This window comes from Vitis vinifera, chromosome 8 (genome assembly GCF_030704535.1).
Source record: "Vitis vinifera cultivar Pinot Noir 40024 chromosome 8, ASM3070453v1".
Taxonomy (NCBI): Eukaryota; Viridiplantae; Streptophyta; class Magnoliopsida; order Vitales; family Vitaceae; genus Vitis; species Vitis vinifera.
In genome coordinates, this window is record NC_081812.1 from 16,250,756 (window position 1) to 16,274,665 (window position 23,910).

General features: G+C 37.4%; 2 protein-coding genes across 5 annotated transcripts; one reads left to right on the plus strand and one right to left on the minus strand.

Annotated features, from left to right (window-relative positions):
- Nucleotides 1-637: 637 nt before the first annotated feature.
- On the plus strand, nucleotides 638-6,575 carry LOC100247802 (ultraviolet-B receptor UVR8). 2 transcript variants are annotated; one of them, XM_010655939.3, is made up of 11 exons: nucleotides 642-1,004; nucleotides 1,601-1,674; nucleotides 1,764-1,848; nucleotides 2,032-2,160; nucleotides 2,257-2,496; nucleotides 2,665-2,904; nucleotides 3,216-3,259; nucleotides 5,252-5,434; nucleotides 5,809-5,899; nucleotides 6,155-6,198; nucleotides 6,298-6,575. In XM_010655939.3, exons 1-11 carry the CDS (start codon nucleotides 833-835, stop codon nucleotides 6,457-6,459), a joined length of 1,464 nt encoding a protein of 487 aa, XP_010654241.1. In that variant the 5' UTR covers nucleotides 642-832; the 3' UTR covers nucleotides 6,460-6,575. The 2 variants fall into 2 exon arrangements, 1 of the variants encoding a protein (XP_010654241.1); XR_002030670.2 differs by lacking the exons at nucleotides 6,155-6,198; nucleotides 6,298-6,575 and adding an exon at nucleotides 5,563-5,693 and having other exon boundaries at nucleotides 638-1,004; nucleotides 5,809-5,846.
- Nucleotides 6,550-13,144, minus strand: LOC100249509 (transcription factor LHW). 3 transcript variants are annotated; one of them, XM_019221654.2, is made up of 11 exons: nucleotides 12,943-13,144; nucleotides 12,041-12,627; nucleotides 11,008-11,211; nucleotides 10,351-10,444; nucleotides 10,199-10,233; nucleotides 9,963-10,022; nucleotides 8,300-9,506; nucleotides 8,094-8,195; nucleotides 7,261-7,407; nucleotides 6,989-7,114; nucleotides 6,550-6,908 (listed from the first exon to the last, which is right to left on the minus strand). In XM_019221654.2, exons 2-11 carry the CDS (start codon nucleotides 12,136-12,138, stop codon nucleotides 6,819-6,821), a joined length of 2,163 nt encoding a protein of 720 aa, XP_019077199.1. In that variant the 5' UTR covers nucleotides 12,139-12,627; nucleotides 12,943-13,144; the 3' UTR covers nucleotides 6,550-6,818. The 3 variants fall into 3 exon arrangements, with proteins under 3 accessions (XP_019077199.1, XP_002271475.2, XP_019077200.1); XM_002271439.5 differs by having other exon boundaries at nucleotides 8,300-9,499; nucleotides 10,199-10,240; XM_019221655.2 differs by lacking the exons at nucleotides 12,041-12,627; nucleotides 12,943-13,144 and having other exon boundaries at nucleotides 10,199-10,240; nucleotides 11,008-11,030.
- Between the last annotated feature and the right edge of the window lie 10,766 nt (nucleotides 13,145-23,910).

The window sequence follows — 23,910 nt, forward strand, 5'->3', positions numbered from 1 at the left end:
CATGTTTTGGTAGAATGAGGGTAATGGTGACAGACTGACAGAATTCATGTTAATTTGGATGACCTCACCGGTGCTTCAATAGTTGAGTGGATGGGTTACTTCATTCACATTTGCCCTTGGAGACACGACAAGTGGCCATCACCTCACCCATCAATTCACTTTTGTGCCCACAAATCAACACCACTTTTCAAATGAGTATATCTTCGTCCTTTTCTTGACATTCATTTTCTTCTGTAACTTCAAGAAATGAAAGAAAAACAAGAAAAAAATATTTTCATATCTATTTTTTATTTTTACAAATTATATTTGTTTTTTAATCTAATTAAAAGAAATTTAAATAAAAATATGGAGAATTCCTCGACCCAACTTGTTACATTTAATTTTTTTTGAATGAGGATGAAAATAAATAACACAATAATAAAACTTAAAAGAGAAAAATTTTTAATCTGGAAACCTACTTTTGAATAGTTAAGACTTGAGAGTCGTAGGATTCAACGGAAGAGCTCGTGCCACGCAACACATTCTTGACGTCGGATTTATTCCAAGCCAGCAAGGAAACGCGTAGAAAGTAGCAAATTAAGATTAAATTTTAAAAATAGTACGATCCCTTCACGTGGCAAGCAACGAGAAAGACTTCCTAGACCATCTTCCAGAAACTTCTGGGTAACCCATGGCTAATCAAAGGATAATCGACGTATGCGGTGCAGATCAACCCACGGGTCTCTAGGACACGTGGGCATCCAACGTGGCACCAGCAGGTGCCTGCTACTGATACGCCTTTCACTGCAAAGAGTATTGAGACTGTGATGGCAGTGAAGGAGAAGGAGAAGCTATGAAGATGGAGGAATCTGTGGTGTATATGTGGGGCTATCTTCCCGGAGCTTCGCTGCAGGGCTCGCCGCTGCTTTCTCCGGTACCGGTTGCGCTGCCGACTTCGACTCTCTCCGAGGATTCATGGAAGGATGTTTGTGGCGGCGGATGTGGATTCGCTGTGGCAATCTCAGGTGACTCTTGGATCTATTCTTTCTCTATAGCTTCCTCCGTTTTTCAGAAGCCTTTATGCTGTAGGCTCCGTTTGGTTGCCGAGAAATGCAGGAAAAGAAAAGAAAAGAAATCAAAACTTTGAGATTGAGTAAGTTTTCTCGTTACTCATGTCTGGAAAAGAAGCAAAAGAAGGAAAAATGGAATATAGATTACAGAGTATAAATTTCTTGGCAACCAAACATTGATTTAAGTCCATGAATATTTTGTCTTCAATTTGCCGTTCCTCTGTTAGAATTTCTGTTGAAATTCAATAAATGACACAGGTCAGGGGCGTTTAACAAGTGCTTCGGTTCATGTTCTCTTACTCTCGCCTATAATAGCTTTTGACTTCATTTGAATGACTTTCTTCAATAATTTCTTGTGTGACATATTTGATTATGTTTCTTCTCCATGTCGATAAGTATGATTCCCCCCTAGAAATGGAGAATGATGCATTAAACTATTCTAAAATTCAGAATGCATAAATCATTGTTCGCTCACTGTATTAATTCCACCTTTTGTTCCCTTAAAAAAACTTGTATACTTGTATCTCTGCTCTTCCTTTTTATGTAATCAGAGTCTGGAAAGCTCATAACGTGGGGTTCCGAGGATGATCTAGGACAAAGCTATTTAACTTCAGGCCAGCATGGGGTACTGCACTGACCCTCAAATTTCTTTGCCTTTTTTCTTCTTTTTCCCTTTGAATTATTTTGCATCTTGTTCCACTGCAATTTGTTAAGGAAACACCAGAGCCTTTTCCCCTTCCAACTGAAGCTCCAATAGTGAAGGCTGCTGCTGGTTGGGCACATTGTGTTTCACTTACAGGTACCTTCCCTTTCTCAGAGCATTTCTTTCTTATTTATCTATTGAGTACTATGTGCAAAAAAGGGGGAAAAATGGCTAGAAGCTTCTTGCTTGCCCATCAAAGCTTATGGAGCCTTTTTAAGTTTTTTGATGGCTATTTATAAAAAATTTATCAGTATGTCATATTCATTTCTCAATTTGCAGACAAAGGTGAAGCATACACATGGGGTTGGAAAGAATGTGTTCCCTCTGGGAAAGTCCTCCTTGATTCTACTGGGGTACGCTTTGAAAAGGATTCATTTGGAAAACAAAGTTTGTTACAGACTGAACAAGGTGATTGCAATTAAATCTATTTATTAATCTAATGAAACAACTAGAGCATATTCAATTTGTTTCAGACTAATGTAGCAAAGCCTGAACTTGATACAGAGGGTCCAAAGCCTCAAAGCTCAAATTCAACTGGCGGAATGTTATCTCGTGTTGACAATAGAAAGGCAAGAGAGGGAAGTATCAAGAAAAGGAGAACATCATCAGCTAAACAGGAACCTGAGAGCTCTTCAATGTCTGATGATGAAACTTTTTTGGCATCACCCTGTCTTGTAACTTTGGGTCCTGGAGTGAGGATATCCACCATTGCTGCTGGTGGGCGCCACACTTTAGCACTGTCAGGTAAATTCTCCATCCCCTGGGTCACTGCAGCCCACACAAGCCACAGTTTTCAGGTGTAGCAATTTCTTCTTTGTGGTTACACTATATAGTTTTGTAGGTCATTTGAAGTACGAAGCTATGGAAGATCTTTAATGTAAAGCAAGACACCTAATTTAACAAAAGTTTCAGATATGGGACAGGTGTGGGGTTGGGGCTATGGAGGCGAAGGGCAGCTAGGTTTGGGTTCTCGGACAAAGCTGGTGTCTTCTCCTCATCTCATACCTTGCTTCAATCCATCTGCTTATGGAAAAGACAGGCCATCATTAGTTCATCAAGGAAGCTTGAGTTCAACGGAGGACATTTCTAAAGTTCCTGGAAGTCGTGTGAAAGGGATTGCTTGTGGAGGTCGGCATAGTGCAGTAATAACAGGTGAGTGGCTTGTTCTTTAGCTGTCATCACTGGAACACATTTTTCGTTCTTGCCCAGACAATGAAGAAGAAATCACTGGACTAATTCTCTAAGATTCTGTGAGTTACAGATTTAAATGCCATGCCTCAATGATATATTTTGGTTTCCCTGGTTTTGTTTCGCCTACCTCACTGTTAATGCTCATACATATTTGCTTGGTCTATTGTTTTTATGATTTTATGAGTCGCATTCCTAGTGTGTCTCTTGACCTTACTTCATTAACAGTATGCTCACTTGGCTTCTCTTTTGCCCTTCAATTCTTTCATCACTAGATGCTGGCCAATTACTCACATTTGGTTGGGGGCTTCATGGACAGGTGAGCTTTAAATCATTTCCTTGTGTTAATGGAATTACCTTGCATTAATGACTCATTTAACTCATTGTTATAATTCCACTTCCTTACTGAAGCTAGTTTGGTTTCAGTATTTGTTAAAGAATGTGTTGTATCTTCATTTTACTAGACCAATATGGTTTTATTGACATGGTTCACGTTGTCTGTTGGGATCCCAAAATTTATGGACATGAACTGTGTTAACAAGGAACAATATGCTTCGACAAATGTTTGGTTAGTAGAGGCATCATTGCTTGGTAATTTTATTGGAGTGTCTTTGTTTAGGTTCTCTTTTAGGACTTCAAGAAATGTTTGATTAGTGGAAGCATTATTGCTTGGTAATTTTATTGGGATCTTTATTTAAGTTCTCTCTCTCCCCTACTTCAGAATTCTTGTTTCCCATTAATTCTTTTCTTTCAACAGAGCCATTTTTATAGCTTCTGTAGCATAGAGAGAGAGATAATACATCTTTTATCCCTAATTCCAGCTCAGAACACTTCTCAAGAAGTAAAAGTGACCTCTTCTCTTTGTTATTTGACCTGTTCAAGCATCGTGTTTCCAAAGGCCTTTTTTTCTTTGTTAGAAAAATGGAGCTCTCTAGGTTTGTCTAGTGAGTATTGTAGCTGGAATGAGCATGAATGATGGAACAACAATGTGGAAAACTTAGTTTTGAAGTTAAAAAATGTATTATGTCAACCTTACTCATGGGAATTTCCAACATGCCATCTTTGTTTCTGGTGTAATATTGATGATATTAGTTGTACTCACTGCATATCCTTTTGGCTATATCAGTTGGTGAAACTCTAGGACTTCTGTTACATTTCCATGAAGTTTTGTATGCTTTGGCTTTGAATCCTGCTCTTTATGAAGTTATATTCGTCCAACCAAGAGATTTCACTTTTTGACTGCATACCAAATAGTTAAGCATTTAATCCCTTTCCAGGATCTTAAAGCAGCTCCATGCTTGTAGCTTGATCTTCATTTTGAATGAAAGATGTTCTATAAGGTGGCAGCTTGTTATGGGGGAATAGATATGACTAAATATCTGTAGATTCTGTGTGATATTTGGATGCTGCAGAATTAGGAAGGGGAGCCAGAAAATCTCATGTTACCAATACTTGATGAAAACAGTCAAACACAGAACGTTTACATTTTTTTCCTTTTCTTTCTTTTCTCTCTTTGGTAGAGCCAATGGGTGGGATGATGAGGGAATGAGCAAATTGGCAAATAGAAGAGGATGAAGTCAATAAATATGAATGGGATATGGATGAAAGCATAAAATTTATGAGAGCATAAAGTTGTTCACCTAAAAAAATATGTAGCAACTGCTGGATGATTTGTTCTAGAATGGGTGAAAATGTGAGCTTGTTGAAAATTAATTGATTGATATGTATGGAAATGTGTTCTTCACCCTTTGATATTATTTTACATCAAATTGAAATGGAATTATATCTAATATAGACACCAAGAAGAAAACCGGTTTTATAAGTGATTTATGGTAACTTGATTCACTGGATCAAATTGTTTGAACTACTTAATTGATAATGGAAATCTGATGCCACTCCAAACACCTGCCTTGATGTAACTGAAACACTTAAAATTATTTAACTCTGAGAACTTTGTAACCTAATAATTATAGATGGCTATGCTGGTTGGAACCATGGTATGCATGAATTTCCTTTCCTTGGGATTTCTTTTCCTGAAAAGTAATTGATTTTCATTTTTCTGTTTAGTTATTAATTGTTTTCTTAGCTGACATATGTTAATGCTAGAAATTTGAGGAGCAAAAGGGACTGGCAAGTCTGTAAAAGAAGTCTTATCTTATCTTGTCCTAGATTTTGACAAAATGGCAAAAAATGGTTTATGTAGACAGTGTAGGTGTACCTGATAAAGGATCATTCAGAGTTGACCTTCAGCAGGCTCTTCATTGTCTAATTACTTAAAATGTTCTTTCTTACGATCGTGGTTTTGATCCAGTGTGGACTAGGGAATACACATGATCAGCTGAGACCAGCTTGTGTGTCTGCTCTATCGGGTGTCAAAGTTGCAGGAATTGCCGCTGGACTATGGCACACACTCTGCTTCTCTGCTGAGGGCCAGGTCTATGCTTTCGGTGGGAATCAATTTGGACAGTTAGGAACTGGAGCAGATCAGGCTGAGGTAGATTTCTTTTTTGGTTACGTGGTACATTCTTTTTATTGTTCAGTTTGATTCCCGAATCCCTATTCCATCACTGGGAGAATTCAGAAAACGTCTCACTGAGGTAGATTACAAAACATTTTTTCTAGTTGCTAGCTCAGGCAATGCTTCACATTGTAGAAATATGATGCCAAATCAAGTCCCTGAGGCCTAGCTTAGGTGGCAAGGGTTGGGGTGGGAATAGGGAAGGTTCCAGGTTCGATCCATGTGGCAACAGCTGGTACAGTTTTATATCTGTTTGTGATGTTTGCTGCTTCAATAGCCATTCTTAACAACCAATTCCGTTGAGAGGAAATTTGCGGAACTAACTGAAGCATTTTCTCTGTTTGTTTTAGACTCTGCCTAAGCTTTTGGATGCTTCAAATTTGGAAAATAAGCGTGCCAAAATAGTGTCTTGCGGGGCTCGCCACAGTGTCGTACTGACAGGTATGATATGACTTAAAACCAATACCAGGATCATGTGGAGAGACTAGGCGGCATAGTTCTGCTGAATTGCTTGTAGTTTATTTCTTTCCAACACAATCTACAACAAGTGATTCCATCCTTAAGACTCTCTAAAGGATGGAATAAAGTGAGGGAAGAAAAAGTCTCCTAATTCTGGGGCCACTGTCTTTTAGAAATGAAGCAGTCAATAGTTTTTTATTTTATTTTATTTTACTTTTTTATGTGCCTGTATTACAGAGGGAGGAGAAATTTTTAGCTGGGGATGGAACAAGTATGGCCAGGTATGTTTATAATCCTGATCAATCTAGGGAACGCTTTCACTATACCATTTTTTCTTTTTTCTTTTCTTCTCATGGAAGGTTTTCTCGCTCTGTATGCAGCTTGGTCTTGGTGATTGTATTGATAGGAACATCCCTTCCCCAGTCTCCATTGGTGGTTGCCAGCTTAAAAATGTTGCATGCGGTTGGTGGCACACACTGCTACTGGCCACAACCTCAACCAAGCTTGTCAAGGAGAACAGAGATGAGGAACAGTTTTGTTAGAATAGTGATTCATGAAATTATCCAAAGTAAAATAATGCATGCCATGTGTTTCATGTTTTATGTACAATATGTTCCCATGCAAATACGAGCGGCGCAAGAATGTGTCCCTTGGTTCAGTGTTTTAGCTTTAACTGCTGATTGTGAGAATTTACATCCAAAGCGAAGTTTAGCCCTTGTTTCAATACAATTCACACAGCCGTTATAACACACTACAAATTAATTACATTCCTTGCAATCTGAAGCTGCCAAAACATATAAAACAATTAAACGTCTCTAATATCTTGTAATATGTTTGCCCTACAAACCTAAAATCAACAGTCATATGCCATTGGATTTTTCACCGTCATTACCTAACAGAATTAACTCTTGCCTGAGATGGTATTCTGATTTTGCTGCAAAAGCTGCATCAGAGGCCAGAAAATATCCATTCTGTGAAAGCCCCTAGAAACCTGCATGAATTGCTTTCATAAATGTTTGCCATGATAAGATAATACATGTTGCCTGTAGAGGTTTAATATCAATCCAGTACCTCAACGATAAAATGAGCCCACATATTGTCGGAACGGCTTTCCATGACCCCCTTCAAGATGGTCAACTCTAATCCACGAATTACCTGTGCAATCTCTAGGAAAAGCCCATGTTCATTACATAGCATCTGTAACAGAGGTCAGAGGTTATCTTAAGTGCAATTTAAGTATGAAGCATAACTTGAAGAGGAATATTTCAATATATTGCAAGAATCACAACCAGTTGAATAAACTCATAAAACTTCTGGAGATTTTCAATGATCATGGTACTAACCTCAATGAGCATGTGCCCAGGGCATTCAAGATCTTCGACGACTATGGGGCATACTTTAAGCTCACTTCCCAATTCAAAAGCCCAGCTTGTCCCATTCTGATGACTGCATTTGTTTTCAGACGATCTCCAGCTCTTCTGACTAGCTACCTGTTGAACATTTCAGTTTCAGCACACCATAAATTTCTGATACACAGCTTTGCTAGTTTAAGTTACAGGGAACCTACCTATCATTCAATCAGTGCTTCACATCATGAAAAAATCCATGATGGATTTATACTAATTCCTCAAAACTTTGGCATAGTTAATAACCATGAACTGTTGGCACTCAACATTGATTGCATTTATTGCATCACAAACAAGTGGTTAAACATGAAACAGATAATTGCTTCCTCATATGATTTGATTTTTTTAATATTTTCATAGTAAAACTAAATATGAGAAAATTATTTTTCTCAATATTTTTTTTTTTTTTTGTTAATATTCTTCTACTCTATCAAGGGGAAATATCTTCTGATAAATCATAGATACCATCTTTCCTCACAACCACCAAAATTTATTCAAAATTATAAAATAAAATAAAATATTTGAGGCATGTTCCTTAAAGTTCCTATTGGTGATTTTCATAGTTCAGATAGTTAAGAATGTGGTTAAAAATTACAGGTGGGAAATTTGATATCAACTAACCTTCAGGACAATCACAGAATGAGATCCAGCTAGACTGCAGTATTTGGGACTTGGGCAAAATCCCATCTTATCATAGAGAAGATAGAATTCTGCCATTCACCTAACTATCTAGGTACATAAATTTGACTCTGCCATTCACCTATACATACCTCTTGATGCACCCTTTGCTTCAATTTTGCAGCCTGATCAGTGCTGTTTCTTAAAAACAACATGTGCTTTATGGTTCGATCTAACAGGCCATCTATGCTGCACTGTAGTTGTCATTTAACAGAGAGCAATTAATCCAAAGAAAATAAAAGTGCAAATAAGTGATAATCCATTAGAAATGCAACAAGAACCATGAAAAAGCACACACCTTGGCACCATTTGGGACAAGTTCCCGCAGCTCCTTGACTCGATCCTGAATCATCTGTCTATCCCTCGGTCTAGGCCTCTGGTTATTACCAGGACTAGCCCTTTTTTTGTTCGCATTAGACAACTTTGAGCCCTTCCTTGGCTGCAAGCAACCATACCCCTTTTTCTGCTGCTCTTCATCAGCCAATGTGGTCATTGTGCTCTTAAATGAAGACGACGAAATTGAGGAATTAGTAAAAGCATTTCCTCTGCTAGCAACAAATTCAGGTTTCACATGGCTCCACAGAAGTGAATCATCTTGCACCAAGGCACTTCCTTCTGATTGATTACCCACATGGGAGGAGGTAGAAAATTGTCCTGACAAGGTTGTAGATGACTTAACACTATTGGATCTATGAGATGACGTATCATCTGAGCCACTATGTATGTTGGCAACTACATCTTCCAAGAGATTCACTGCATCGCCTCCTTTGGCAAAATATCCACTGGATTCCTGGGTCAATGGCTCAATAACATCAACAATATCTCTATTGCAAATTGGTTTTGCAGTGCTAGATGCATCCTCAGATGATCCCCGAATATAGTCACTAGTTTGTCTCTGCATAGCCAATCCAAGTGCTTTGTGCAGTTCACAGTCTAAGGGAAAACTGAAGAAACTGTCTGTACTTCTATGGCCTGTATCATTAGCATCCTTGTCTCCAACTGACGGCTCAATCAAACCTCCAGCACAGTAAGAATTCATAATTCCTTCAGAAGATTCTTCAAGAACCTCCAAATTGTAGTTGTTATACTGAGAAACAGCATGTAATTCTTCTTCCAGACAAGAAAATCTGGATAGGTTACTCTCTATTACCCCCCATTGACTATTATTTATACACTGACCTTTTAGAGTTGATACTTCATTTAAACCCACAGAAAAGACACTGATCTCCTTTTTGCTTTCGCTTTCATGAATCAATGGAAGATCTTCTCCAAATGCTTGAAAAGCATCTTGAACCGTGAAAAGTGGTATAGCTTGATTTGTGCTCAACAATTTGCTATTTTTGGGCTTGACACTGTCAACCACCTCTGAGTCTTCATACAGAACCTTGTGGAGTAGGCAATTCCAGTTTGAGATGAAAGGTACCGAAAACCCCACTTCATTTTGAAGGGTGTCAAAACTATCTTTAATACAAGCAACAACAGCCACATTTTCAGCAACCTGCAGCCTTGACAGGAAAGAAAAACACATGTAAGTTGAACATTCGCAAGCCAAAATGCAACACTTGCATGCAAGAGAGAGAGAGCAGAGAAAAGTGTTTTTTTTTTTTTTTTTTTTTGTACAGGCGAAAAAAAAAAAAAATCTTTCGCTACTCTCTCTCTTGCATAAGGTTTCCACTGTCATGTATGCAGGTTTTTTGTCAGGAGATATAGCACTTTCCATACATGTATAATGGACCCTTTCTTGGGTGGTCTACATGGATTCCATCATCATGAATCTCAGATTCATGACTCTGTAACTACCTTGACATAGTTATACACTGCCTGCAATAATAATAGTGTAATAGCAAGAGAAGATAAGAGCAAACTGCTAACACTACCAATATGCTGAGTATCAAGCTTTTCTATCTATATTAGGATAATGACACAATAGTCAAACCACAATAATTATAATAAAGTCGCACCTTCTCCAATGATCCAAGTTGCAAAACCCCATGTGGAATAACAGGCACCAGCAGTACAGTCTGCATGAGCATTATCCGAATGATCAACACAAAACCTACCCAAGAGGTTCAAATTTTGGAATTTGTGCACTTAAGTCTACCTAGCATGCCAACACATAAACATGCATGCACACAACACAAAGATGCTAATGTATGCATGCTATTTGATCCATTAGTATGGTTCAGCAATAAGTTACCTTAATACCTGCCACAAACTGGAGGAGCCATTCATCTGGACACTACCAATAGAAAGAATTGGATCAGTGAGGTATCTTGTCTGGAATTTGAAGAACAAGAATCAATCCCTTTCTTGCATAAGCATAATCAATTACTTTGATCGGAAGCTCACCTCAGGGACTAACTTAGAGTTGAATCTGCTGGCAAAAATATCATCAGTGAAGACCCAGCAGTGGTTTCCTGTTTTTGCCACTTCACCAACAACCCTGTGCAATTTGGAAACTCAGATTGCATTAACATTAATTTCCAACCTAACTTTTCTTAACTTGCATACAAATGAATTCAACTTGTAAACACACGATTTAGCTTCATTTTATCCAAATATAAGAACAGCTAGCTACATCAATAGGATCCAAACCTTCTTCTGATGAAGGTCAGAAGAGAAACCTAACTGTGGAAGATTTAGACTAAACAAGTGAATGGGCTCCTTAATGGTCATCTAAGCAAGAGTTCAAAGCATTTAACTCTATCAGACATATGAGAGAGGGAAAGAAAGAGTGAAAGAGAGAGGGACATGCAGAAGTACAATTCCGTAAGTCATGGTGAAACAGAAACTTTAGTTGGAGAAGGTGTGGAAAGGCTAAAGAAAAGATCTAAAAGCTGAAACTCCTGAGTCCTCAGCTTCAAAACTACCTTCAAGAAGGATCAATCAACTAAACAGTATGTAAATGATTAAATATGTTCTGCGCACATGAAAGTATGGCTTCAATGGGGAATAGAAGAAAAAAGTACACAATTGAAATGATATCAGTCAAGCCCAGGATTGTACCCCTCTCCAAATGCATACTGAAGACATGACATATTAGCCACTGCTAATTCCACTGGATATCCATAACTTCCATTGAATCCATCTATTTCACAGTTTAAAGAAGATATATCATTTGCATTGTTCAAGTAAATATCATCTGATATGCTTTCCACAGGTTCTCTTGGATTTGGATAATCACAATACCCATCTTCCCATGTCAAAAGCCTGAAAAAACAAAATCACAGAAATTTATATCAAACCTGCATAACAACAGCACAGATTGTATTCAAAATACTGTCCCAGTGTCCAGTAACCACAACCACATTTCAAACATACTAATTTCCTCACATTCATAATAAGAAAAGCAGTTGTTTAAAAGGAATTTGAATACAAAAAGCTACCTAAAGATCTCCTATACGACAACTCTTTACTACACCTATATCCCATCCACCAAAAGGTTGGGCCCCCGGACAATGTGTAACAATGACCAAAGCTGGTAGAGAAATAACTTTAAGCCTATAATGATTCCTTTTTCCAACTTATTGCTAGGAGAGCCACATCACCAACAACCTCAATCTTATGTGTCTTAGGCAGAAAATTGTGGATGCATAAGTCAAAGGCCAAAATCTAAATAAGTGGATATCACATGGAAAACTCAAGCCAGTATTCCATCCTAATTTTCATCTGACAACATGTTTTTCTCTTTTTTCTTTTGATTTAGACTACAGAGATTCTTGCATCTGTTTCACATAACTCAAGACCAACAATTCCAAAATTGCATGATCCAGTTATGAAGAAGCCAAATACATTTCCAAATCTAGGAAATGAATTCAGGCAATAGGAGAATAAAAAATAATACCAATATAACCTCACTAGATGAGTGGATGTAATCTCTAGTGTTACTAAACAACATTATTAAACTCCAAGAGCATGCAGAAAAATTGCGTAAATTCAATAATAGATGCAACAATGTTCGCTATAAGATGCCAAAATTTGTTGGAACACACTGCTATTCCAATACATATGCCTAAGAAGTGAGTTAGAAACAACTTACATTGGGTTCTGGTGCTTAAGTCTCCAAAAGACTGCATATTTCCAATGTGAATTGTTGCAAAAGCTCTTAAGCAACTGCCTTAAAGCACTAGTCTCCATCTGTTGAAGAATTTAGAGGAAAAAACACAAAATCCTAGTACCAGTTCTTAATACAACCCTTTCTAGCTGCCCCGATATGAACCCCGTCCCGCTTGTGTTATCCATAGGCCTGCTCTTCGCTTCATCACTGGCCGAATCAATCCAAGCAACAAAAAGCCCATAGCTAAACCCTCACTCAAGAAGCAAGTAGCAGATATTAATGAAGTAGGTGTTGTAATAACAGTTAAAGAAGGCAAGAAGCGTCAAAGAGCTCCATATTTTCCATGCTTTGGTATGAGTGGTCCATGAAATCACAAACAAGAATCACACAAAGATCGCACCACACACAGCAAACCGCAATTCTTGATCTGAGCCAAAGATCTAAAGTAGGGTTACTAAAACCAGAACCTCAAACAAGCCAAACTTTGTAGAATCTGTTTGTTGTTGTTGTTCTTGCTATTCTTGTTCTCGCTCTTGTGTTGAAGAAGTACTAGTGGTGATTCACTCTTACTGCTCAAGAAGCCATGAAAATCAATTCCTCAAATAAAACAATTCACCGTTTGGCTGCCGAGAAAGAGAAAAAGATGGAAAATAAAAAAAGAAACCAAAATTTGGGTTCGAGTAAAAAAGGTTTCCACAAAACTGAACCTAATACAATGACGTAGCTTTGGAGCTTTTTCATTTCTGAGAAAACCAAACCTACAAAAAAACTTAAGAGCAAAATTTCTCTTCGTCCTCTTCCATTTTTCTCGGCAACCAAACAGAAAAAAAAAAAAAACAAAACAAGCAAACAAAAATAAAAGGAAATCATAATCAAATCCTTACCTCTAGATTGAATCGTTTCATTTTCAGATCAGAATATTACAACGAAATTCAAATTCGTTGGCCTCCATAGTCTGTTCTTCTCTGTAGAAACAGATATGATTTGGAATGGGAAACGAAGTGAGTGGCGAAAACTCCTCTTTTCCACTTCCGAGCACACACAGAGTCCGCGCCTTTACCATTAACCGTTTTATATACTCTTCTCCCCCCGGATTTCAAAGCTTTCTACAATTGGATTTAATAATTCGTTTGGAGCACAGCGGGATCCCGGCCCCACACAGAGTTCGGAGTCGCGACAAACTGGGATGGTTGATAACACTCGCTAGTGGAAGCGAGTGAACATTGAAAGTGAACACCCCATTCTTGCACCCTGTAAACGGCACTAGAGTGGGGAGACTTTAAGAGAGGTCCATCCTATGCTTCCTCTTTTCTCCCACACTCGCTTATTTCACGCGCCACTTGGGGACGCCATTGCCCTGTCCCTATCTCTGTCTCTGCATTTTAGATAGGCTTAAATGGAACTTACACTTATCATTTCTAGACAAAAATCGTGTCTTTTTATCTATTTTATCAAAATTTTTCCTACATTTTGGTCATATATAATGTTATATTTTTAAAAAAAATTTAATTTCATAAGGGGTCGGCGCCAACTTTACTGTAGCATGACATTCGAAAAATGCATAATTATGTAAGATGTAGCTACTCACCTTATTTAAAATATGGTTAGAAAACCAATACTCGGAAGTAAAAGACGAAATTGACCGATTGATATGGACTTATTGTAACTTCAATTTATACGCTATTTAAAGCTCCCATAAAGTTCGTTTATTGATGCCACGAAAATAGAAAGTCAAAGGATTTGATAAAAATAAAACAAATGTTAATAATTTTTTTATTTTGAGAATTTAAAAATTAAAACTATTAAACATGATTTATAAAATTATTTTTAAAATTCAAAATTCCAAATTAAAAACAGCAGTTAGTTGGTACCTTGTTCAACAAATTCTGCCTATATCTCATTTGAAAAAAAAAAATACTCAGATCCACGTGTCTTTTTCGAATAAGGGATTGGGCGGGTCCCCATTAAATACTAACTAATATATTGGGTTATCATTATTGCTGGATATATTCCTTGATTTTAAATTACTTAAAAGCATCTCAAACCTTGACTGATTTCGAGCGTGATAAGTAGAGGAAATTTTCTAACTTATTCGATATTAAAACCAGTGATATTTTGACTAGAAATTAGAGGAAAATGGCAAATTAATTACAAGCTCACTTCATCAGCAACTTACCCGACTTCTATATTTATCAAGCATTTGACCTATTCATATTACAAAATCAGCAAACTTGAATTCTAAAAACTACAAAATCGTAGTTTTTTTTTATTTAATTTTTATTTTCTTTACATAGTAAAAATCTCAATTCTACATTTTGGGAGATTAGAATCGAATTAACGGCTGAGAAAAGGCTCAAAGTCAATGGGGCGAATCTTGTAAGAAAAATTAACGAGTGCTTATCAGACAAATGAGGGTTATGTTTGATAAAATATTCAGTAGACTTATCATATATATAGAGAGAGACGAAGACCGTGACTGGGTGCTCTCACTGGCCCTCTATTAACAAAATTAATAATCGAAGACTAACAACTGATTCGATCCTTTCGGAGGTCAATTCAATAAAAGATTTGTGTAGCAGCAAACCCCCTCCCTGCATACAACTAATGTGAATGAAAGTGACCAAAGGAAGATGGATTCAATGCACACATGCTCATTTCTTATATAAATAAAGCTGAGATGATTACCTACTGAGGTTCATTTTGAAAGGGCAAACGCCTTTAAAACCCACCAAATTGAGCTCCTAAGCTAAAGCAGATTTTTATGGATATTTATATTTTTACAAAAAGTTTGACTTTTTTTTTTCTTTTAATAGGGTTTAGTTTAATATTTTGAAATAAATCTATTTTTATAATACGTTTTTGTCTCTTGCAAGTTAAGACAATCATTTTAAATCGTTAGAGCATTAAAGAAATAACATGGATCGATTGTCTATGGAGTGACCTATTGGTTTAGAAATGACTTCTGTGAATGCCTATGGGGTGGTTCTGGCTTGCCCTCAGCCTCATGGAGGAATCATAAAGCCACTGGTTAATTATCATATGAATTTATTTAACATTTTTCCTAGACATCGCGCGTCATGACAAACCTGAAACATATGATATAAATATATGCCGTGACACATCTTCAACCACTTGGCTCGAGAAACAACCAGGAATTCTTGCAGTCCTATTGGCAGATAAAGTTGACATTGATAACATAAATAAATTAATACCGACATGATTAATTTCATTGCACAACTGGATTGAAGGAATATAAAATTGGAAACGTCGATAAAAACGGTCCACCACCCTGTTGTTTTTCTAAACGTTGCAGCTCCATCAAGCAATGTGATTTTATGAACCAATGAGAATGTGGGCGGCCACTATTATGATTCTGACTTAAGCGGCGGAGTCAAATCTCATCATATACTTTGAGAAAGAATGTTGGGATTGTTTTTTGTTTTAGTACAAAACCGGAAAAATTAGAAACTTAAATCTGAATCCAAATGGGTCCCCCTCCATCCTTAGCTGAATAGCAACAGATAAAAATGACGTCATTGGTAATTAGTAAGTGAGTCGATAAAATCCCCACAAATCTCATGTAATTATTACTTGATTTTCGTATAAAAGGTTGTGAATCAAATCATGATCACCATCATACAATTCTTTAGCTAATCCTTGGTGATATTTTACTTTTTTTTTTTTTCTTTTTTCTTTTTCTTTTAATCATCATCGGATTCCCAAAACTAAAAAGAGTCGATGGGATGCGTAAACTAGACCCTAATCCACCTCACCACGTAATTCACAAAAGAAGACTTTTTTACAGGAAAGAAAATCCTTGAGAGTAATATATAAGCTTTAGAACCATTTGTTAATTACAGTAGAGCACTAATATTTTTTGGGACATAAGAAGTCAATGTTCAATTATTCAAATGATACATCCTCACCACAAGGTTTTGTTTTTAAATTGTCTTGAAGTGATTTGACTTCTTAAAAGTGTTTTATAATGAAAAGAGTTAGAAAACAAATTTTTATTTCATATTAGTAAAATGAAAGAGGCTTTTAGTACAAAACTCATCAGAGAAATATTTACATTAAAAGCTTCAACCTAATTCAAAGCCACAACAAAATATTTAGAGGCCCATGGGGTTCAAAGTGGTATAAAATTTTAGAAAAAGCAGATAGAAGGGGGAGAATCGAGGAGCAGAGCCATACATACACGTGGATTCATACTCATAGGGAAAGGTGTCAGAGAGGTAAGAATTAGCCGGTTGACGGCCGACACAATAAAGAGTGTTGATTGGAGCTGTTGCCCCTGCGCCGCTCCAATCACAGTCCAAACACGTGAGTGGGCCTCACCAACTTATCGTTGGGACGCGTGTCAACCCCATACTCTCCCGAAACGTACTAGGTGACGACACGCACTTCATTTATTATACATCCGATAGTCCCATGAGGCATTAATACGCCCGGATCCTTCGGCTCGCTCTCGATACGCTCAGTCAAGTTGCATTCTTTTAGTTTGGTTTGATACGAGTACGCTCATGGTTTGGTTTTAACTTTTAATAGTCTCCTTCTTCTTTGGTTGTACCTCGTGAAAACAGTATTCCCAAATATTTTCAGTTAAACTTTTAAAATAACTGACATTTGGATGATCAAATTATTGATATTGTATAATTAAATTAATAAATTAAATATATGGCATATTAAGATGTAAATTATAAACTTCCACACATGGAAAATTTGGAAGCAATGTCTTCGGCTCAGTTCGAAATAACTTAAGTTCTAGAAGTAGTTGTTGAACAGATTCAGTTATTGTATAATCAAATAAATTGATGGTAACTGGTAAGTGATATGCAAATCTGATTTTTGTTAAAAGTAAATTTGGAGAGAAAAACGAGGATGCGCAATGCGCACAAGGGGAGTGGAGGCATGGCAGGAGAGGAATGGGGAGGGGTGCTAGGAAGAAAGGGACCCACCACTGAAGGGGACAGGTATTCCATGTGTATGGTACGGCTGGGGACCATCTCTGCACAGCCTGTAGAGACGGCTTTTGGATGGTGAGCAAGGTGGAGTGCAACTCAAGGCATCCACTCAACACACCCAAAGTAAAAGGAGGAAAATTGAAAATTTTACCACTTCAGTGCCATACGTCACCCTTGCTCTTCACTTATCTCCACGCGCCGCTGTTGGAGGCCACCCTCAGCTCGGTCATTGCTCGAATCTTCACCGTATATGACCAAAACTGAATCACCGAAGACCCAGCTAATGCCACCCTCTTGATGGGGCCGTTACCGACTAAATCATTGCCCAGGGGCAAAACTACTGGTAAGTGGTAACTCTTCAATTGGGGGGGCCGGGGGCCATGTACCGACTTAATAGTGGGCTACTACAATTCTGGCATTCCTTTCCTATCCTCGCCACTATTTCTTATTTGCTAGCTTTTCCAGTTGAGGCCTCTTTACTCAAAGGCTGCATGTATATTCTTCCGGGACCATATTTGAAAAAGAGTACCGGTAAGAGTTTGCGCCTTACTCAGCATGGCAGTTGGATATCTTGCTAAAATATGGCAAACAAAATTTATGACATTGGTTCGCCGCCTGAATGAGACAATTTTTTTTTTGCAGATGGAGCGGCTATGATCACGCGTGCATTGTCGTGGACGAGTGACATTCTCAAAATCTCATCAATGGCACAGTCGGGGTTTCTTTCATCAATTTCGACAGGGAAAATGGTTAGCCTTCGATAAAGTTGCCTACAAGAAACGTGCTCAATTCCAAAACAAGAGTTCATAAGAAAATCTAATTAATAGAGTTGATGGTCAGGATCTTTTCGCCGGAACAAATTTGACAGAGGACTTCTTCAGGGGGGCGAAAGGAGGAAGTGCCAATACGGCCAGGGCAAAAGCAAAGCTAGAGGGCAATTATGAACATGGTAAAAAAGGCTGTGATTCATTTCCAAGCTCTAACTTGAGTGCACTCGATAGTGTAATGGGTTTCTATATCACCTATGAGTGCGAAGTAGGTTTCAAAAACTAGTCGCAAGGGATAGTAATATATATGAAAACAAGGGCATAGAAATCAGATGGAATATGCAAGATCTTGGTCCATTAAGGATCAAGCCTACATCAAACACCACCACAATTATAGATAAACAAATGCAATCTACCGAAGTTTGCTCAGAGATAGTTTCATGCTTCAGGGCGCTGCACTAGGCATAAATAATAGTCGGACACTACTGACAAGTTCACATGAATAGTGGTTACTACCTTCCTGTATGTGGGACATGTGCCCTCACTCCTCATAGTCCCCAGTGAAAATCTTGGTAACGATGAACACTAGGTGGGTTATATAAAAGTGAAGCCTGTACCTACCACCTGCCAAGCCCTGTTTTTAGCTCAAAACTCCATTAATTTGAAGATATCCTTCAATTAAAAACAAGGAAGATGAAACTCAACAACGAGACACTAAATCAGCTAAGCTTTTGATCAACAAGTCTAAAGTCCAGATCAGAACTAGAAATTAATCGTATGAAGGATAAGCGAACCCACTAATTGTTAGGAAAAACTGCTCTGAAATTGGAAAGTAACTTGTTCGGAGGTTAGCACATTTGGGATTCTGAAACCCTGCCTAATCATATATTTCTCATTATTCGAATTTAAGTGTGCGAGAAGTACATGGAATACTCCTACCTAATCCACTGAGGCGTAAGTGAATTACATCTTGCTACCACCCAGCAGGTCCAGAAGTATAATTAAGAGAGATCAATAAAAGAATTCGTTTTATGATGAAGAGCATCGACAATAGCTTCAGCTACAGAGGTTAATGAGGAGATCACCTAATGAATGCAATCGAATTTAAAATGATACCATCGCATCAAGATAGCTATAAGATTGTAAAAGGAAGAACTAAATCAATTATTAAATGCCTGAGGAATATAATTGAGGCCAGGTATTGTAATAATTGAGCATCATAGTGAGGAATTGTGGATTCAATAATTACTTGATGCAGTACCTGTAAAGATGGTGAATGTCAACAGGTCAATGGTAGTAGCAGCAACAGCACTAGGTTTAGGAAACAGTTTGGGGAAGAACAGAAGTGTAGCCTTTATGATCAAGAACGGTGTTCCATATGCGTAACATACACACTTAAGCAGCAGGAGTAGGATCTCTCCTGGATATGTGGCCATGCTTTGTCAACATGACACCTTGGTAGGATGAGGCTGACTGGAACATGTTTTAAATATCTATAGTTAGCAAAAAATCCAGTCATCTAGGTATAATAGATCCAAGGTGGGGCAGGACAGGACCATGCACATTCTGAGAGTATTCGATCACACCCTGGAACTATTAGCAGGTGCCTGGCCTCACTCACCCGACAAGCTCAAGGTGGCGTGTCATGAAATGCTAAGATCCAATACAGGTACCTAACATACTGTCAGTAATTTGGATGTTCTTGCTAGAGAGGCTCCCTAATCAGGTAGACAATGCCATAAGAAAAGGTGACCAGAACCAACTACACTTGGAGATTTAGGATCACTTCCCATCACTTGGCCCTGCATTAATAGCGATAAACGAAGCGAGAGAACAATGACAAGATGCAAATAGCCAAACAAAATACATAAAGCCAACACTGGAATTTCAGATATAATCAGAAGACATATCCAAGAGAAAGACAATTGACATTTCAAAGTTAGGTACCTGGCACCAGCTCTTCACCTTTGGATCATTGCAGGTCATTTATCACCAGGTCATGTTGCACTTCTCTTCCGCAACATATCTAGGCTGCCAGATTGACATCAAATGGTTGGTTGAATTCAACAAAAATTCAATTGGACAGTGAGAACTTGATTTGTTTGTAGGGAACTATCTGAGTTAGGTTCGGATGCAGGAGTAGGAACTTGGATTTATCTGATTTAAATTATCATGATTGGATTTTATTGAAAACGAGAAATACGATTTTTGGATTTAGAAATCTGATTGACGGTAATAATTTTCAAATATGAGCTCGATCCTTCACAGAAAAAACAAAGTACAATCATTTATTCCCAAGAAAATAATGCATATACGTTGTTGTAGCTACTTGAAAACGATAACCAGGCGTCTATTTGTTCTAGGATTATAGCAAATTGTCTATCATTTGATCAATTCTGTCACTTACATTCTTAAATACTTGAAGTATTTGTAGAAACAAAAATAAAAGGAAAATGCTTTACTGATTTATATTGATTATATTTTAAAAAAAATTAAAGGTTATCGCATTAGTAATTGATGAGAAATTCTACAATAAGGGTGAACCTCTGGTATGGTCACCAAGTGACATGGGAATTTGTACTGGGGGCCTGCTTGTGAAGCCCGTTGGGGTGTGACTTAGGTTAGTCATAAGGATGGATCCATGAAGGTGGATCAAAGGTCTGATCCTAGTTCAATGCTCCCGCGCCTGCTAAAGCAAAGGGAGATTCGATTATTTGAACAATACCCCAATTTCAGTGGGAATCAAAGTAACAGCCACATAGCCAACTTCTCCATGGGAATGGGATCAAGGGTTAAAAAAATTTATTTATAATTTATTTTTAAAAAGGTAGATTTTATTTTTATCATTTGATATGCTAAAAAAATGATATATATATATATATATATATATATATATATATATAATTTATTTTATTTTATTTTATTTTATATATAATCTAGGTGCTACGAGGAGTAACAAGGTAATGTTAGAATTCATAAAAAATAAAAAATAAAAATAAATGAAAGAATTAAAAAAAAACTCAACATCCTAACTTATGTATCATTATCTCAAGCTTCTCCTACTAGGGACAGAGTTGCATGGCATTTATTCGGAATTTTATTTTATTTTTAATAACTTACTTTGTTGTTATTTCTACTTCTCTCCAACCCTCCCCCATTTTCCATGCTCTTTATATCAAATTATAAACATACAATCCAGAAAACTACCAAGTATTACATCCACCTCCCCATGGAATTACTGATAGAGCCAAAACAGACCATGAGGTCCCATTCTATGTATATCTGGAGAAGCAATCATGGATGTATGTAGTATGTACAGAGGAGAGGAAAAGGTCTGTATCTCTATCTATAGCAAAAGAATTAGGTCCAAAACAAGACATGCTCAAAGATTCATAATCTTGTTTCTGACATTCCAACAGCCCACAGTATGGTCGTGTACCTGAACAGGCATGGAGTCATTCCCAGCTAATTGGCTATTAATCAAATGACCATTTTTGTACATCACGGACCCAGCCCAACCTAAAATTGGCCTGAAGCGCACAGGAGTTTCTCTGCATCAAGTGTACAAGATCCTTCCACATGATTAACTTTATATGGGTATTTTTCACCAAAGCTTGATGAGCTTGGTTTTTTGTCAAGTTGTCTCAAACAATCAAGTGTATTATTTTTTTTAACTGATTTAAGTGTTACAATATTTGGACATATTTACTCACATAGCAAAACTTGAGAACAAAAGGAATTTTATGATCTAAAAGTTGTTTTAATGAAATTAAACGTAAAATAAAGTACAAGAAGAGGATCCAAACAAATATTATATGATCCCTATACTTTATAAGGCTGCCTTTGCAGGGGTAAGTAATGATCAGAATATGATAAATTAAGCACCCTGACATTGGGTGGGTGTATTTGGTTTGGAAGTATCTAACTCAGAAAATAGTTATTCATACCAATGACTAGAAACATTTGTCCTGAAAATGAAATCATCCAATAGAGGCCTGAGCCTGATCTCACACCCACGCCACCCTTATCTATTTAAAAAAAGAAAAAGGAAAGAAAATGACAAGTGCGCCATCTGGGCTGGGAGCAGGTTTGAGTTCAAGTTCCCTTAATTTGTTTAAATTTTATTTCCAGTGTATTTCCTCAAAGGATGATGCAGCCAAGTGGGCCAATTCATAAGCTCGTTTAAGAATTCATTACATGACACTTTCCTTTCTCCTTTTACAAAAAGTAAAAGGAAAGATAATACTAGTGTTCTTGCCTCTATCATTAGCTCGGGTAGTCCCCTTGACCATTTATTTTTTTGGGACACTTGTCACCTGGTCAATGCTTGATTCATCACGGCTTTGAGCAAAACACCAGTGCAGTACTCCATTATCAAGAAGACAAGAGCCCAAAATTATAAAATCCAGAAAGAGAAAGAGACATTAATGATGATTCTCTAATTTAATTAATTAAGAAACTCTAGGTAAGCTATCCCACTCGGTTATTTCAAACCTATGGAAACTCCTCTCTCACTGTACTGAGCCATCACCTTCAGAACCAGATAAGCTCAAATTTGCATCAATGCTGAAAGATCCAGCACATATTAACTTCTGCAACACTTCAACACATAATCAATGTACAGATTTGATTCGTACATTACGAACTAAAAGCAGGTTCGGAAGATTCGACGAGTTCAAGGTTTAGTAACAGGTCATAGAATCATGGCATTAGGAAGATTTGAGGCCCCCCACCCCACCATGAAGATCGTCTATTGATTGAAAGCGGTAGGTGCACATGAATGGCACCTGAAAGCCAACGATATATACATACAAGTTAATGTTTTTTTTTCTCTGTATTGCTTTGCCACTTTTAAGTTTCAAAGGGGAAAATAATTAGAATGTGTGACACCAGCTCTCTCCCCTCTTTACCTAACCCCCTAACACATACCTCCAGGCGCACGCAGTATTTGCTTTACCTTGGGAGTTGGGGTGGTATCAATCTCGGCTTTGAAGCTAAAATTTTAAATGGAAATAGAAAGGGACAGAAAATGGATTAATTTCTGACCATTTGATGATTGTAATGATGTAAGTAATGACTTCATCAACCATGGAGACAATGGAGTGGGTATCGTATTGAAGCAAGCTAAGCATACCTTTCATGTCAACGGGTCATTTTTTATTTTTATTTTTCTCTAAGAGAAAGGGTTATTTTTTTCAACTAGGGGAATTCAAAAACTGGGCACGCGGTTGTGACTGGTCTTATCCTGCGGATGGATATTCTAAGGTGTTTGGCATGGACCATGTTGGTCTCATGTCTGGATTTTATATTGCAAAGATAGGAGAAATAGTTGGCAAATATAGGAAGATAGATACACATGGAAGTTGTTGCACTATCCTTCTCCATGGGTTTACTTGTTGATCTTTTTTTGTTAATCTGGAGACTTTTCGTCATCAGATTAAGCATTAATTGGACCAAAAAAAATTGCAGCTTATTGAAGCATCTTTTATAGCAAGTATTTAATAGTAAAGCAATCATCAGGGGGTCCTTTTGTTATATCCATGAGCATTTTTTGGCTTTTCTTACACACTACCCACACCGGCACACCCTTATCACAAAATCACGTCAAGCCAATACTTAGAATACACTTCCAAAATGTAATCCAAATTACGATATGTCATGGTTTAATTTCTAAAATAGAAATTAGAAGCACATGTATCATTATTGTAGTTCATGTTTCACATCGATGTTATGGACCAACAAGTAAAAAGAATTAGTAAATAATGAATGATATACAAGGAACAAAATAGTGACCAACAAGTAAAAAAGAATTAATAAACAATGAATGATGTATAAGGAAGAAAGTAGTGATCTCTTAAGACGAATAGACCGAAACCGACCGATCCTTGTAAAAAACGACAACTATTAAGAAAAAAAAATATTGAATAAATGGTAGCATAAAGAAAAGATTGTAGTGAGATTTGGTGGGATGTAGTAGAGGTGGATGCAGTTTGGATATAGCTATCAGGGTCTTCGTGCGGGTTTGCGTTGAAGTCTCCCTCAGAATCTGCGTGGCTTGGCGTGAGTAGCTGGACTCCAACCCATTTCGCCACCTCATCACCCCCTCCTCCCTCTTTTATAC

Excerpts from the sequence above, each read along its gene's own strand:
- LOC100247802 (XM_010655939.3), top strand. The coding sequence starts at position 833 with ATGAAGATGGAGGAATCTGTGGTGTATATGTGGGGCTATCTTCCCGGA. Across the intron at positions 1,005-1,600 it reads ATTCGCTGTGGCAATCTCAG|AGTCTGGAAAGCTCATAACG; the intron begins GTGACTCTTGGA and ends TTATGTAATCAG. Across the intron at positions 2,905-3,215 it reads GCATAGTGCAGTAATAACAG|ATGCTGGCCAATTACTCACA; the intron begins GTGAGTGGCTTG and ends TTTCATCACTAG.
- LOC100249509 (XM_019221654.2), bottom strand. The coding sequence starts at position 12,138 with ATGGAGACTAGTGCTTTAAGGCAGTTGCTTAAGAGCTTTTGCAACAAT. Across the intron at positions 9,507-9,962 it reads AACTTGGATCATTGGAGAAG|GCTGCAGGTTGCTGAAAATG; the intron begins GTGCGACTTTAT and ends TTTCCTGTCAAG. Across the intron at positions 6,909-6,988 it reads GGGCTCATTTTATCGTTGAG|GTTTCTAGGGGCTTTCACAG; the intron begins GTACTGGATTGA and ends CAATTCATGCAG.